The sequence below is a fragment of the Nelumbo lutea genome, chromosome 1, assembly GCF_056320005.1.
Source record: "Nelumbo lutea isolate HS-2025 chromosome 1, American lotus-T2T, whole genome shotgun sequence".
NCBI classification, from domain to species: Eukaryota; Viridiplantae; Streptophyta; class Magnoliopsida; order Proteales; family Nelumbonaceae; genus Nelumbo; species Nelumbo lutea.
Window position 1 is genome coordinate 161,642,441 of NC_142684.1, and position 15,997 is coordinate 161,658,437.

The window sequence follows — 15,997 nt, forward strand, 5'->3', positions numbered from 1 at the left end:
TCTCTCAAGAGGTAACCCAGTTTTTCTCTTTCCTCCAATAGCCATCATGGCTGATTGCGCCCACTCCAAATAATTTGACCCATCAAATCTCATAGTTGTAATCTGAAACCCGGTTTTAGATACACTACCATAATTGTGGTTTCCAAAACTACTTTCTCCCTGACCCTTAAACTCCATCTTTGATCAAGATTCAATGGCTACAAACTGTTAGAGCAATTATACCAGAAAACAGAGTCAAACAAGTAAGTCTGAAATCTGATCCGAAACCAACACAAATCTGATCTGATCCGATCTGAAACCAACCCAAATCTGATCTGAAATCAATCGCCTATCTCAGTATATGCAAGAAATCAACTCAAACCTGATATGAAATCAATCAGCATGCACAGTACCAGGCAACCTATCAACCTGAGATGCTATTTTCTGAAATCACTACTGTGGGGCCCACTGTTGCGAGAGCAAAAATAGGGTTTCAACTGTAGGTCTGAAGTAAGTGCCCAGTTGCACTCTCCAAGCAGTCCGCACAAGTGGGACTTATCGTAGGGCAATATGAAACTCTAAAAACTAATCACCTTTGAAGAGGGGGGTTCGGCCAAACAGTCAAACCCTAGATACAAACTTAAACACAATTCGGCAAGCCAAACCCTAGAACAAACTTGAACACAGTCTGGCCCCTCTTTCTAGATAGGTCCAACCTATCTCGACTAATTGCAGCCTCTGAAACTCAGTAAAAAAAACTTACTTATGTACTTCGGTTAACTGTCTTCTAGGGTTACCTGAACCCTAACCTTCACTGCCTCTTCCTGATTACCAACTCTCTACAAGCCGCGGCAAGTCTTCAAATGCTGCGAACCTCTCCTGGTAATCTCCAAGATTCAGCCACCGAAAAACTTCTTCAAAGCTTCCAGCCCTAGCTAGTCCTCATGTGGTCGGCTGGACTAGACACGCATGAGAAGCCCTAGACTGGCTCTGATACCAAGTAGAAGATCAAGACTGTAATCAGTCTTGAATCCTAAAAGGTTTTAGGTTTGCAAAATAGAAGAGAAAGTGAGAGAAAGGAGAGAGAATAGAAGAGAAACAAGAGAACACAAGTTGTTGAAAGGAGGGACAGATTCTTACTCATCTGCCACCGCCACTCTCTTAATATTTATAGGTTATGTTTAGTACATAATGGAAAGGACACATCTGCCCTTGGTACTTACATAATAAATAAAGTAAATAAAAACTGAAATAAATAACAACTGAATTAACAAACTGACTCAAACTGACACTACTATAACTGAAACAATTAACTACACTGCTGTCCTACGAACACAGTGGGGACCACTGCAGTGAGGCCCACATCAGTGTTCTCTACAAGATGCAAGGTTTTAAAAGGATAAAGGCGTAGTTGAGGCATAATGGCCCAGAAAGCTGAGGTGTATGCCTCAAAAGTTAGAAAAATTATAAATTATAAAAATAACATGTGGTGTACCAATTTAGAATGACAGAAGGTGCAAATATCCATAAAATGGAAGTTTATAAGCAATAAGTTCTAGCTTTTAAGTGTTAAATAAAATAATAACTAATCAACTAACGATTATATACATTTTACGTTTCAAGTTTCAAAATGCAAAGTTCTCAAATTATTCAAATGAACAATTATTCAAAATGCAAAGTTCTCAAATTATTCAAAGCAGGTTAGTTAATTTGATTTATGCAAAATGGTCTTGTGTCTAGAAATGGCGGAAGTAGAGAAATCAAACGATTTGAAGGAGGCGTGGAGGCCCTTCTACCAAAGGGCATCTGAAGCTGAGATGTAGTTGTTAGTGTGAGGTTGTTGATACTGATCATGTGAACCAAGAAGGAGACAAGGATTGAAATCGTGGAAGAACAAATAGAAGAGTTGACTGGCAGTTTGATGCTTTTGAACACTTGCCTTGTTGGTAGGTTCATAGGCTGCGAGTTGAAGAAGGATTCGATTGAAGCTCGAGTGGGTCAAAATGGGGGAAAGAAAGAGTTGTGGGCGTCAGGAGTCTGGTTAGGGGTCTGTTCCTGTTTATGCTTCAGAGTAAGGAAAACACTGAATGGGTGATGGACTCAGAAAAGGAAAAAATGAGAGAGATAGATCTAAGGATGTGCTGGTGGTTTCCAGCGGTAGGGGAGGTTCAGACTGGACAAAGGAGGAGGGCGGTGTAGATTGGAGTAGTGGGGATTCTGTTGCATGTTTGGGGTCCGATGACTTTCAAGCTGATTGGAGATAGGTTTGGGAAATTTCTCAATTTCGATGAAAGGAATGACAACTGGGAGAAGATTGATTTTGTAAGATTATTAGTGGAAATTGAAGATCTAGAAGAAATTCCAAACTCGATGGAATTACTATTTGCAAGGGAGAGTTATGACGTGTATGTTCATAGAAGGAGAATATCTAACATTGTGGAGGGCAAAGAAAATCGCTACCTCTCCCGAGGCCTGCTCGGAACTTAGGAAGGCAATGATGATGACTTGCAGGGAGGAGACATCCTCCCTGTAATGAGTTGCCTTTCGGGAAGATGAACCATTGGTCTGAGGTTGAAGACAGAGGAGTTGAAAGGGCCTGGGGGGTAAAGTAGTAATTTAAAAAAAGGGGATGAAATTATTCTAATTAATGAAAGCCTTAGGAATGACATGGAAGAGGAGGGAGAATTCCATGAGTTCAGTCACTGCTTTATGGATGAATGTGTTAACTTCTTTTCAGATACCCAAGGGACAATAAGGCAAAGTGGGGTCCACATCTTTAAGAAGTTAAGTGGTTCCATTGCTATGAGACATGTGGCTGGAATTGACGGGAAAGAGTAGGAAAGATGTGGGTTAGTAAATAGGAGCTTTTTAGTTGATTTTGTTAGGACAAATCATACGAGCAAAGTTGTTGGCTATGGGAGTGGGAACCACTCTTCAATTTTGAAGAATAGGTGTAAGAGTAATTAAATGGGGCTCAATTTCCTAATGGCAATAAAGGGGAAAGGTGCTAAGTTTAAGCAAAGAAATAGAAGAAGAGCATTTCGAGAACAAAGGACGGCAACAATGAGAAAGAGGCAACTCAGTTTAGTTCTGAGAGGCATCCATGTAGTAGGGATTGGATTGCCAACTTTTTGCAATGGGTGAAGGTGGTCAGAAGGATGAAGCGGACCAGAATAAAGTTGATGAGCCAACCAAGTATGACTATTAGATTTGGGTCTTTTGTAGTTGGGATTGCTTTTGATTCTATGTAGTGGAATGGGGTGGTTTCTTCTAATTGGAGCTTGGGGAAATTCGAAAGAGGAAAAGAGGGAAAGAAAGCATGTTTAAGGGAAGAATAGAGGGGAGAGGTAAGAGGGGGAAATGAACATTATGGAGGGAATATGGGGAGGTTATTGAAGGGAGTGAAGTCTGGAATACAAAGGTATGCAATTTAGGGGAGGAGGGTAAAAAAGAAGAGAGTGGTAGTGCTAACGTTTCTGATAATCTGTTAAGATTTGTTGTCAAAGTCGACAAACTTGGAGTGGACTTAGGACCAATGTTTTAAAAACTGATCCAGAACTGGAACTGTTTTGGCCACTGGTTTCCAAGTCGATGGTTTGATCATCTGGTTTGAATGGACGACCATTCTAACAAAAAATAAAAAAAACTAGAAAAGTAATTAAAATAAAACTGCAAAAAACTGTTGAACGGGTTGATAGTTTGACTGCTTGGGTCATTGGGTCGTTGATCATTTTAGCGGTTTTTGGCTAGGGATTAGGCTTGGGGTAAAACGTAACTGGTGCCTAGACGGTTCTTGGGCCGAATGGTCCGACAGCGTCAGTTCAAAAACATTGCTTAGGGCGAAGAAGTTTGGTGAACAAGGAAGGGGATGAAGATGGGTTTGGGATGATGAAGAAGATTAGGGACCCGGGTAAGTTCCGAATTATTCATGTTTAAAATGTTTTCTCAAGACTAAAGGATGGTCTGATTCGTGTTAGGCCTAGAAACAAGTTTAAGAAAGTTTATTGAAGAGAAGTTCTAGGGGCAAAGGCCTAAAATATAAACTTGGTGAGAAAGAGGGTATTGAAACTTAAACGAGAGATGAGGAGTTGCTTCGGTGTTCTAATCCTAAGGATGGTGTGACGACTAGGTTAGAGGAGGAAGAAAAGGAGCTTAGGGTGGACCGAGAGAGCAAGAAGGCTTTAAATGATTCATTGACTGTTAGGGAGCAAGAAGTCTTTGCATTATCTGAATTACTACTGGTGTAATTTTCAACTTGGTATCAGTGCAGGTTCTCACTTTCAACCTTTTTCTCTTTTCTTTGCCCATACATAGTGTGTATGAAGAATTGATTGGTTGATCAATCAGCTACTTATGCAGCCCAGTTAGGAGGTTTTTTTGGAGAGTTTTGTGGAGGCTTTTATCCCTAGTTGAAGCCCAAGGCAGGTTTTTGGAGATTTTTTTTCCCCAAAACCCTAGATAACTAGAGAAATCTTGTTACAGGTTGTAGAGATAGTTTCAACCAGGCATTTGGGGATCAAAGATAAGCCTTTTGATTTATATTGACGGAGATTTTGGTTGGATTGAGTTCTAGAACCTTTGGAAGGGGCGGTTGAAGTTTCTCTCCTTCTCCCCATCTTGTCGAGTCCTACGAAACCCTAATTTTGGGGGGTTGAAGGGTTCTTTGCTTAGAACAGTAAATCTAGCCTAGTAGAACCTTAATTTGATTTTCATTTGCATTTGTTTACTCAATGGAGCAAACTGGAGGAGAGACCAAATATTCCACAAATTCTGAGTTTGGACTTGAGGGTTTCGTGGTGAATCTTTTTGTGGCTATGACTATTGTGAAGTTAGATGGGACCAATTATTTAGCTTGGTCTCAATCTATTAAGATGTATGTGTGTAGTAAAGGAAAATGGGGTTACATTACTAGGAGCAAGAAGAAACCGAAGGAGGATGATCCTACCTATGAAAGTTGGATGCAGGAAAGATATACAGTAGTGGGTTGTTTAGTGAATTCTATGCAACCACACATTAGTCATCATTACCTGTGGATGGAAATTGCAAAAGAAGTGTGGGATAGTGTCACAGAGACCTATTCCCAAAAGCTTATTGTTGCTCGAGCATACAAATTGAAGCATGATGTGAATAATCTAAGGCAGGGGGAGAAGCCCTTAGCTATCTACTTCTCTATGCTGAAATCTCTTTGGCAAGAGATTGATTTGATGGAGACTGTTGTTTGGGGTTGCACAAAGGATGCTGAAACATATAGGAAGCTAGTGGAAAGAAATCGGGTCCTTGAGTTCCTCACCAAATTCATTGTGAGGTAGAATATATTAGCAAAGGATGAGGTGACTTAGTCTCAGGCATATGCTATGGTGAACAGTGAGGAGAGTAGAAGACAAGTTTAGTCTGTTGAGCTATAGGTTGATTACCATGGTTTAAAATGTCGATGTCGATGGAAATGCCACTTACCAAAATATAGGATATATGTCGGAAATGTCGTGAGGAAATATTGTAAAAATTAGAGACATTATGGAAATATTATGAAATATGTGGAAATATGCAAAGATATTTTGTAAAATGATAAAAGAAGCATGAATACATATTTCTAGACAATTATCTTATTCCCAACCATTATATAAAGCTAAGAAACTAAGATCAATAGCAAATTAGTAAATGGTGATTTACTGATTTATTATGCATTTTGATGTTTTTACAAGGTTATTTGATATTTTCTTTTCTTATTTTTAATTCCGACTTATTATAAATTCTAATGTGTTTAATTCACACTACTAAACAGAAATACATTTATGTTTATTATAAATTTAGTAAACTGATTCTCCTATTTGTAGTATTAAGATTATGATAAATTCTGATTTCTTATAAAACTTAATGAATTTATTATGATTTTTAGTACTAAATTTATAATAAATTATGATTTAGTATAAAATTTATTAAATTTGTTCTGATTTTTTATATTAAATGTAGAATAAGATTTATTATAAAATTTAATAAACATTTTCTAATTTTAATAAATATTTTTAAAAATACTAACTAGTTAATTTTTTATTACTTGAAAAATATTTTATGTTTTATATTATAAAGTAATTAATTTATTCTTTTGTTTTTATATTTTGTTAATTCTTTTTTATAAATATTTTGTTTGAAATAATAAATAGAAATTATTAATGTACGTTAGTCGACATCTTGTCGAAATTAGTTTACATCCTGTCGAGATTAGTCGACATCCTGTCGACATAATAGGAAAAACTTCTTTTTTTTTGGTTATTTGGACCGATTTGGTCGAATATAGGAAATGTCGACCGAAATAATGTAATTTTTATATTACCATCCATTTTCATGTCGGTGAGCCTCGACATCGACATATGTCGGGCGTCATTAGCGACATTTGAAACCATGTTGATTACTATGCCAATGCTGGGATGAAGCCGAAGGTTAACATTGGGAAGAAAGATTTTTATCCGTGAATACTGCAAGAAGCCTAAACACACTAAAGACCCATGTTGGCTGTTGCATCCAGAGCTCATTCCTGCCAGATTCAAGAAAGAAAATGGTGGAAAAGGGTTTGAAACTAGAAAAGGTGGAAATGCAAATGTAGCCACCTCTTCACAAGGTGAACAAGGATAGGGTGGAGAGAAGTCAGTAGGAGAATAGCTTGTAGCCATCAGGGCTGAATATGAGAAGTATGGCTGAATATCAGTCATTTAGAGTCCACTACTACAGCTCCATCAGAGATTGTTCCTTCCTCTACATATGTTGACTCAAGTATTCGTGTCACTGCAGATCATGCTTCTGTCTCAGGTACTCATAAAACCCCTTGGATAATTGATTCTAGTGCATTTGGCCGAGATACGATTGTTAGACAGTTTTGTATGCCCTTAGCTCCAATCAGCTTTGATGTACTTTTGACATTTAGTGTAAATGAATAAAGTGCATGTTTGATTCATGTTGTGTGGTATATTTCTGTGTAAGACCCTTAAACTGAACACTTAATGAGACTCGTCTTAGTTTAGAACATTCACAGCCGTTGGATAAGTTTGGGGAGATTTATCTTGCCAAGGCTGACACTGGTGTGCTGCCAAGTGTTGGGATGGCTTGTCTCAGCCGCCAGGTTGAGACCCAAGGCACATGCAGTGTAGGATTACTTGAATTCTTGAACTGGACCAGATTTCCAGTATTGCCCTGGACCTTGGAGATTGATGGGCAAAACTAGAAAGTTACACCTGATCCCTAGACTCGATTATGATACTGCATTGGGTGTCGGATTGGGCTGTCTTTGATATGCCAATCAGTGAGATCCTTAGCGGGGGTCAAAACCTTGGTATGTTGGGACAGTCTGAGAATTCGTTTGAGTGGGTGATCATAGTGACAGGATCAACCCCTTTGTCGGACAAAGGTAATGATCGGGGATGCACTCTCTCTAATGGAAACCAAACTGCCAACAGTTGATTTCAATCGTTGAAATTTTGTTTTGCAAATTTTATATTTATGATATATATACTTATACGGTTTCAAAATGTTTGCAAATGGTTTTAATTCCCGGGATCCATGTGAGTAGAGAGTGCAACACTGTTCCTTGCAACCGAGGGAGAGGTCCTCTCTTGTCGGGCAGTGTTTGATCATTATGGCCTGAGAGATTAAGTGTAAGACCATTTAGGGTTACATGGGCTCAAGGGGTTCATTGGGCTTTCTAGTGAATTCGGCTAAGCCTTGTAACAAAGGCTGGGCTGAACCCATGTGGCTGATGTATAGATCAATGCTTGGGTCCCACACCATACAAAGAAGCCCAACTGGGCAACAACTTGGAAACTTATTGAGCATTGATTACTTATTGGGCCTAAAGCCCATTTTGACCTAGGCTGATATGATCACCCACTTAAGGGGGCGTATCTAGGATAAGGGTTAGCTAAAGGATTAGGGTTCTAACCCTATCCACTCTTGGAGACCAAATTCAAATGTGATTTGAATCTGGTAACCTCCTGATAAAATCAGGAATGGGTTGACCTAATCTGCAGATAGGATTAAGATTATCCCCTATCCAAATTCTGATTTGGATTGGGATAATCTTAATGGGATTATGAGGTTTTTTGGTCACTAAGAAAAGAGGAAACCCTAATCTTGAATTACATAGAATTCGACCTAGGGTTTTGTAGTTACACTTTCTGCAATCTGAGATAGGATCTCATCTTCCTAAGCTGAAATCTGCATCCACGCCACTTTCAGCCTTAGGAACTCCTCTAGCCGCCGCCACCTTACTGCTTGGTTCGAACTTCTCTGAAGGGAAGTCAAGAAGCTAGTTCTTGAGATCAGTCTTTGCTGAAAGGCTGATTTGGTTTGGTGCTCTAAGCCTCCAACGGATTCTTGCGAAGAGTTCGGTACGTAGGATGTACACTGTTGGTTCTGCCCCACCATCGCTATGTCATCTTCAGCGGGAGCAGATCTTGGATACTTCTTTGGGCGTGAACACCGACGTTGGGAGATCTTGAATCTCCGTATCAAGTATAACCTTTCCCTTGTTCTTGGGCTCAGATCTGGTTTGGTTTGGTTCGAGTAGGTCCTTGAATAATTGATTCTAAAATAAGGGAATACGATTCCCAGTTGATTGAAGGGAGAAAAATTTTTGAAATTCGCCCACCTATTCCGTTGCTTTCTTGGTGTCCATACGATGGATTTCTCCCTCCTTTCAATGATATCCCTTGCTGATGGCTTTCTTGCCCCTATCTCGGGAAAGGGAGACATTAAGACCTCTAATGCCTTGACCTTATCATCTGTTCTTCGTGTACCTAAACTTAATACTAATTTGCTTTCAGTTTGTAATTTGACTAAATCTCTTAATTGTAGTGTGACCTTCTTTCCTTCATATTGTGTTTTTCAGGACATGGAATCTCTAAAGGTGATTGGGAGTGGCCATGAGGCGAAAGGGATCTATCTATTAGACATGCTTGAGCAAAGCCAAGTACAACCTAAGAGAATTGCATTTGTTTTAAAGTCCACTAGTTGTATTATGTTATGTCATAGTCGTTTGGGTCATTTGTCTCTTCCTTCATTGAGTCAGTTGTTTCTAGAGTTATTTAAAGGAATTAATATCTAGTCTTCATTGTAGTTCTTGTGAGTTGTCAAGTCATTGTAAGAACACTTATCCTTTAAGTAATAAAGGATCGACTATTCCTTTTAATAAAAGCTCTCACATCTTTTTTTTTTTTTTTCTAAAGCTCTCAGATCTGTTTATTGATGAATTTTCATGATATACTTGGATTTACCTTATGGGCTCTCGTGCTGAAGTGCCTAAACTTGTGCAATAGTTCCATGAACACATACTCAGTTTAATACCCGCATCAAAATATTCCGATTAGACAATGCTAAGGAATATTTTGAGGACCTTACCTCCTATCTTGAGAAGTTTGGGGTTGTTCATCAGAGCTCTTGTGCCTACACTCCACAACAAAATGGAGTAGCAGGGGGGAAAAACAGACACACTGTGGAAGTTGCAAGGAGCATTCTTTTTGCTATCCATGTTCCTATGAAGTTTTGGGGTGATGTAGTTTTAACAGCCATCTACCTTATTAATCGCATGCCTTCTCGAGTCTTGGGGTTAAAATCTCCTTTTGGAGTCCTCTGTCTTAGTGTTGAGATTTTCTCTATTCCTCTACGGGTCTTTGGTTGCACTTGTTATGTCCACATTCCCAGTTTCGAAAGACACAAGTTTGACCCCAAGGCTCAGAAATGCATCTTCCTTGGTTATGCCTCCACATGGAAAGGGTACTGTTGTTTTGATTCCATTAGTGGCACCCGGTTTTTTTCCATGGGTGTCACCTTTGCAGAGTCAGTTCCTTTTTATAGTTGTCCTTCTGAGGGGGAGAGATCTCTTGAGTTGTTTTTCTTCATCCCTTCCTTTGCCAGCTCCAATTGAGTCTTGAGTTGTTTTCTTCATTCCCTTCCTTGGGCTCTTTCCTATCATCCTTGAACTCCTTTGTCCTTATCTCCCTAGATTCATCCCTATGGAAGGTTCCATCACACCCTTCTATTAATATTCACAAATCATATACTTCGCCTACAAACTCCAGTTCTAGGTTCGTTGGAATTTCAAATTGGTCCAGTACTTCCACCAAGATCCTTGCCATGTCTTTCTTCACCCATGTGCGATTTTTGTTGTCAATCTTAATGAATTTTCTGCAGCATGAAGCAATTTCTTCAAACGTGAGAACACTCCAGACATGCAACGGGATTCCTACTACCACGATCCATACCGCATACGAAGCTCTCCCTCTGTTTATTTCACCAACCGCTGGGAACCATCGTCCTAACCTCAGATCAATACTTCTTTCCCTTACTCTCTCTGACCCCAGAACCCATTCTGTGTATTCCCTGTTGTGAAATATGAATAGCATCAGCTCCACATTCATCTTTCTCACCCCCATTAACTTCTCAGCTCCCCACTCTAGCTTTGCTCAGTTTTCAATCTCTCATTGGCACATTTCTTTTGCTACTACTCTCTCTACTAGACATGCACGAAGAACGTCTATTTCTCTCCTTCATTTTTCCTGTTCTCCCAACATCTACCACCGCCTTCCTCATCCCATGATTCTCCCTGTTAGAGGTCCTCATGTTACTTTACCACCACCTTCCTCTTGACAGTCTATGCAGTAATAAAATGCCTCAGTTAAATGGTTCCCTACTATTTGTACAGAAAATGTTGGAAATTCATTGGTGCTTAAGCCTTAAGGTTATAGAGGAACTAAATGTGACATAGGTCATGCTGTGATGGCTAAGACCATGTTTACTGCACTTATACCAGAGTTGGAAGGGGCTGATGAATTTTAAGATTTCAGAGTGACTAGCTAGACTGGTCTGTGGAGTTTATAAGATAATATCAGAAATTTTAGACTCATGGTCGACAAAAGTTATAAAGTAGATTATTTCCATCTGACAAGGGACCTTTGTGGGGAGAGTTTCAGACTTTCAGGTCTTTAAATTGACATAAGAAAGAGCTAGCAGTTTTTACTTTTTATTTTTTTGGGGTGGATAATGTTGCATATATTTTTTTGGGAGCAAATTGCCAGAAGTTATGCTGTTAGAATCAAGCCTATGGTGGAGTGGAAACCTCCTGAAGAAGGGGCTATTAAATTAAATTTCGATGGCAGCAGCCTAGGTAATCCAGGGCTGTTTGGAATTGGGGGAGTGTTCAGAAATGCTGAGGGCCAGATCTTAGCTTTATATTCTGCTCCTATAGGTGTGGGAGATTTAGTCAATGCAGAAGTTCGAGCAATTCCAAAAGGAGCAGAGATTGCTAAGGAGATGGCATTGGAACACTTAATCATTGAAGGCGACTCGAAACTGATTGTTGGGTGGTTAAAAGAGCCGGAAGTGGCAGCATCGTCCTACAGTGGGGCTTTGAGAAAGTTCAGATGGTTAACACCAAATATGTCAGGCCAAATTCAATGGGAAAGAAGATCGGAAAATGGGTTGGCAGAATCTTTAGCCAAACAATGGGTACATAGGAATCAGTTTTTTTGGGATAATTTGTAAGCTTTATGGTATAGTTTAGAGGTGACATCTCGCGCCTCTTTGTGAGGAATTTGTAATGTGCATCCTTTGTGCTGATTAATAAAATAACCTTTATCTATCAAAAAAACAAAATAATGCCCCATATATTTCTAAACTAGCACGTGCTTTGTTTTGTAGCATGGAGTTCGCTCACCAGCTATTTGGAATTTCCTTTTGCTGCCAATTAATGATTGTATCATGGAGTTTGCTGCCACCTATGCATGTATGTATGTATGTATGTATATGTATGTCAGCAAAAGATTCATGTCTTGCATGTAATGGTGATACCTAGCAAATATGGAAACCTTGGGCATGTTTAAGATTGATTTGGAGCCTTATTTTTCTAGTGTGTGGTGTGCAAAACTTTCGAATGGGTTGTGGATACCAAGTCCTCCTTTTTCGTCTCCAGGTCCTCTATGCCATAAGTTTGAGTGAACCCTTTTGCAACTAGCCGAGCTTTGTACCTCTCAATGGAACCATCTGCATTGTTCTTTACAGTAAATACCCATCTGCATCCAACTGGTTTCTTTCCTTTGGGCAAGTCAACTAGCTCCCAGGTATTATTTTTCAACAGGGCATCCATTTCAACTTGCATTGCACCTCTCCACTCCGGGACTGATAGGGCCTCTTGCACTGTTCTTGGAATAGGGACATTGGAAATGGAACTAAGGTAGGACCTATAGGTAGGAGATAGGCGATCATAGGATAAAAAATGGGAAATACAGTGGGCTGTAGATGTGGTACAATGTCGTTTCCCTTTACGAACTGCAATCGGAAGATCAAGGTCATCTGTAGGAGGTGAAATGGCAACAATAGAAGAAGTCTCTATGGGTCCTGGGACTGTAATGCCTGGACCTGGAGCCGCAGATGAGATTGGAGCTGGCCTGGACTGCTGACGATCGGGATCAACCTGCCTGCACCGCCTGTGATAGACTCTCAACTCCCGATCCCTCTGACCGCCCTCACCATTGCAGCTCCCCCTCAACTCCTGATCCCTTTGGCCACCCTCACCATTGCAGCTCCCATCACCCAATGGAATAAGTAAAGGAACTATCCCACTCTCACTGCTCTCCCCCTGAAGACATGGACCTAAACCCCTACTCTCACTGCTCTCCCCCTGAGGAGAAACCCGAGGATAATAGGGTGTCTCCTCAAAGAAAGTGACATCCATGGAGACGAACTTCCTCCCTGAGACAGGATCATAGCAGCAATACCCCTTTTGAGTTCGTGCATAACCAAGGAAAATGCATTTGGAGGCCTTGGGTTCAAATTTGGAGTGATGGGGTCCGAGAAGCTGAACAAAGCAGGTACAACCGAATGTCTTAAGGGGAATAGAAAACAACTCATGTGGGTATAGAAGGGAAAAAAGGAGATCGCAAATCAAGAACCCGGGAAGGAATCCGATTAATAAGATAGACCGCCGTGAGGATAGCATCACCCCAGAAGCGAATAGGGACATTGGAGGTAAACATAAGACTTCTAGCCACCTCCAAGATGTGCCTATTCTTCCTTTCTGCAACCCCATTCTGCTGAGGTGTATGAGGGCAAGAGCTCTGATACCATGAAGATGATCAAGACTGCTATCAGTCTTGGAATTTCAGGTTCAAACAGAAGAGAAAGTGAAGAAGAAAGAGGAGAAAAATTAGTGAGAGGGCAGTAGAACACAGGTTTGAAAGGAAGGACAGATTCTAATTAATCTGCCGCTGTCACTTCAACTTAATATTTATATGTTATACTAGTTACAGGAAAGGACACATCTGCCCTTGGTGTTTACATCATAACACTTAACAATATAAAACTGAAAAGTAAATAACAACTAGAATAACAGAAAAACATAACAAATAGACTAGGTACATTCTATCCTACGGACAGAGTGGCCCCACTGTGGGGCCCACATCAGTTTCTCTACAATTCTAAATAAAGTTGGTATGGGTGCTGCCTCCATTGGGAAGAGAATAAGGGTCAAATCCCCTCACCAGCAGTTTTTGTCCCACTGAGTTGACACACCTCATAAAGTGCCCCCTCTCTCTTCTTACAAAGAAGCCACTCAACAGAAAGATCAAATATAAAGAAATTCATCAAACCTGCATCAAGTATCACTATCCCAAGACTGATTTTCCTCAATACAACCCACACCTTCCACTCCTGCCGTAATGTCTGCTAGAGATTTTGCATATCTGCTAATCCTTCTGATTGCGCTATACAGTCCAGATCTAAGAGCTTTAGCCTTGTGTACACCTATTAGCTGTCTTAGACTGAAAATATCTGATTATACCAAAGTTTTTTCTGGTTTCACAGTTCATTGTTTGCTTATCAAAAGGAAATACTTGATCATGTTGCCTTGCCACTTAGTATTTAATACAAGAACATGAGATTAACATTTTTCGTTGCTTGCCAAAGCTTGCCTTGTCACAGTTCATTGCTTGCTTAGCAACTGCTTTTTATTGATGCAGGTCAATCATCAAGTTTGCTGAACAAAGTTTGGATCAAGAAATGAGAGCAGCATTTTTCAGTCCTCGACTTATGGAGGTAATCTGATAACATCATATTAATCTTGGCCCTTGCAACTGGGCTTTGAAAACCCTTGAGTGTTATCCCTGCTAGAATGTTGTAGAGATAGTTGGAAGGCTGTTAGTTTGTGTGGTCCCACACTTTATTTTTCTGTTTATTTCTTTATGTTACTTCATGACAGTTATTGTAGTTGGGCCAGTAGGGGTATTAGGGGAATTCTATTTTTTGTTAAGTTATAATCCCATGCCTGAATGGGATTATAAAGTTTAGGATTTATTAATTCCTTATCTGAGTTTTATGTTTTCATTTTATCATATTCTAGAAAAAGGTTTGTATATGATATTTTCTTAGTCTTTTTAGGAGTCTTAAAAGATTATTCCGATTGGCTTGATTACATTTTAATTGCCAATTATATAAAATTAAAATGAAAAACATTATAGTTCCAGTATTTGGTGCAATATCCCTGAATCTCCATAAGGTCTTGTAAAATTCTGGTACTTGTTATAGGTATTATAATCCTTCTCCAGAGCCGAAGTTTCACTCAAATTGCAAACTATTATAGTAACAATATGGACGATTTTTTTTATTTTTTTCTATCCCCAAACTTTACTCCAGGTGGAGGTGCGGCCACCTTAAAATTTTATTATGAAAAATCATTATAAGAATGAGATACAAGGGAGGACATAGCCTGCCTTGCCCCAAACCCGAATACATCAATTTTGCAAAATATTCACTCATTCCCAAAATTACAGGAAACTAATTAGCCAATTCTATGCCTAGGAATAAACAGAAGATCATCAACAAGACAGACATGGACTGAACGGGGAAGAGCATCCCTGCTATCAAAATAGCGATCAACAAGAGATTCACAGGCATAATTCGCCAAAGCATCTGCTACTGAATACCCCAAGGAGCGTTAGCTCTCCCCTGAAGGACGTCAATCAACACCTTCAAATCACTTTCCACTTTTAATTTGAATATTCCAAGGGCCTTAGCAAGATAAAGGGCATCATAAAGCACCCTGCATTGAGGAAGCAGCTGGACAAGGGAAACTATCCTTGAAAGATTGGGAGAGACAGGAAGGAGAAAATACTGCTGCCAAGTGGAGTTACTTGGCTCAAGGGTTTCATTGATGAGTTGGTGTTTTTGTGGTACAATGGGGGATGCATAATATAATACAGCAGAATGGTTAAGGAAGCTAACAAAAAAGGCAGATTTATCTGTTTGATGGAAATATTTGGAAAGAGTATGTGTATACCTGAAAGAGGAAAACGAGTGGGCTGGAGGAGTTTTGCTAATGTTACAGAAATTGATAAAAGTTAAAGGAATGGATTTTGTGAAGCAAAAGAAATTTGTGAGGATGTGTTTAGACCAGCAGATTCGTTAAGGTGGTGCATTGGATAAAGACTGTGGATGTGTTTAGACCTTTCTCCATGGATGATATCCTGAGAAAATGACAGCAGGTTGCTAATTCTTCTACTACTGGTTAGCATATACACTGGAATGGCAACTGCCATCAATAGCCATGTCATGATAAACTTGATGAATGTTGCATTGGAAACCCGAGCAATTCTGGTTTTGATGGGTTCTTTAGGAACAGAAATGGGGAGGTTGCAATCTATTCGGGGCCTACAAGAAGTGGAAATTTCACCAGAGCAGAGGTGCTGGCAGTATTACTGGGTTTGAGGCTGAAACAAACACTCAATTTCAGAAATCTGTTGGTGGAAGGAGATTCCAAAGTGGTAGTAGGTTGGTTGAGGGATGGGTATGAAGAACAGCGAACAACTTGGCCAACTCAATGGAAAAATTAGGTGTGAATAGGGTGCAATTATATTAGGGGAATATTCCATTGTGTTGTACATTGGGTTTTGGATAGATTATTTCTGTCCAGCAGATTCTCTGTACATAGCATTCTTTTTCATTAATCAATAAAGTTCAACCGTTCAAGGCATAACTATAT

At 39.7% G+C, this 15,997-nt stretch overlaps 1 protein-coding gene across 4 annotated transcripts in view; it reads left to right on the plus strand.

Moving 5' to 3' along the window:
* LOC148878782 (exportin-4 protein) overlaps positions 1 to 15,997 on the plus strand; it is a 156,895-nt gene that overhangs the window by 78,556 nt on the left and 62,342 nt on the right. For all 4 annotated transcript variants that reach the window (XM_088960143.1, XM_088960146.1, XM_088960144.1 and 1 more), the window contains exon 18: positions 13,980 to 14,055. In XM_088960143.1, the coding sequence (XP_088816269.1) occupies positions 13,980 to 14,055 (76 nt within the window). The remainder of the gene's footprint in view (positions 1 to 13,979; positions 14,056 to 15,997) is intronic.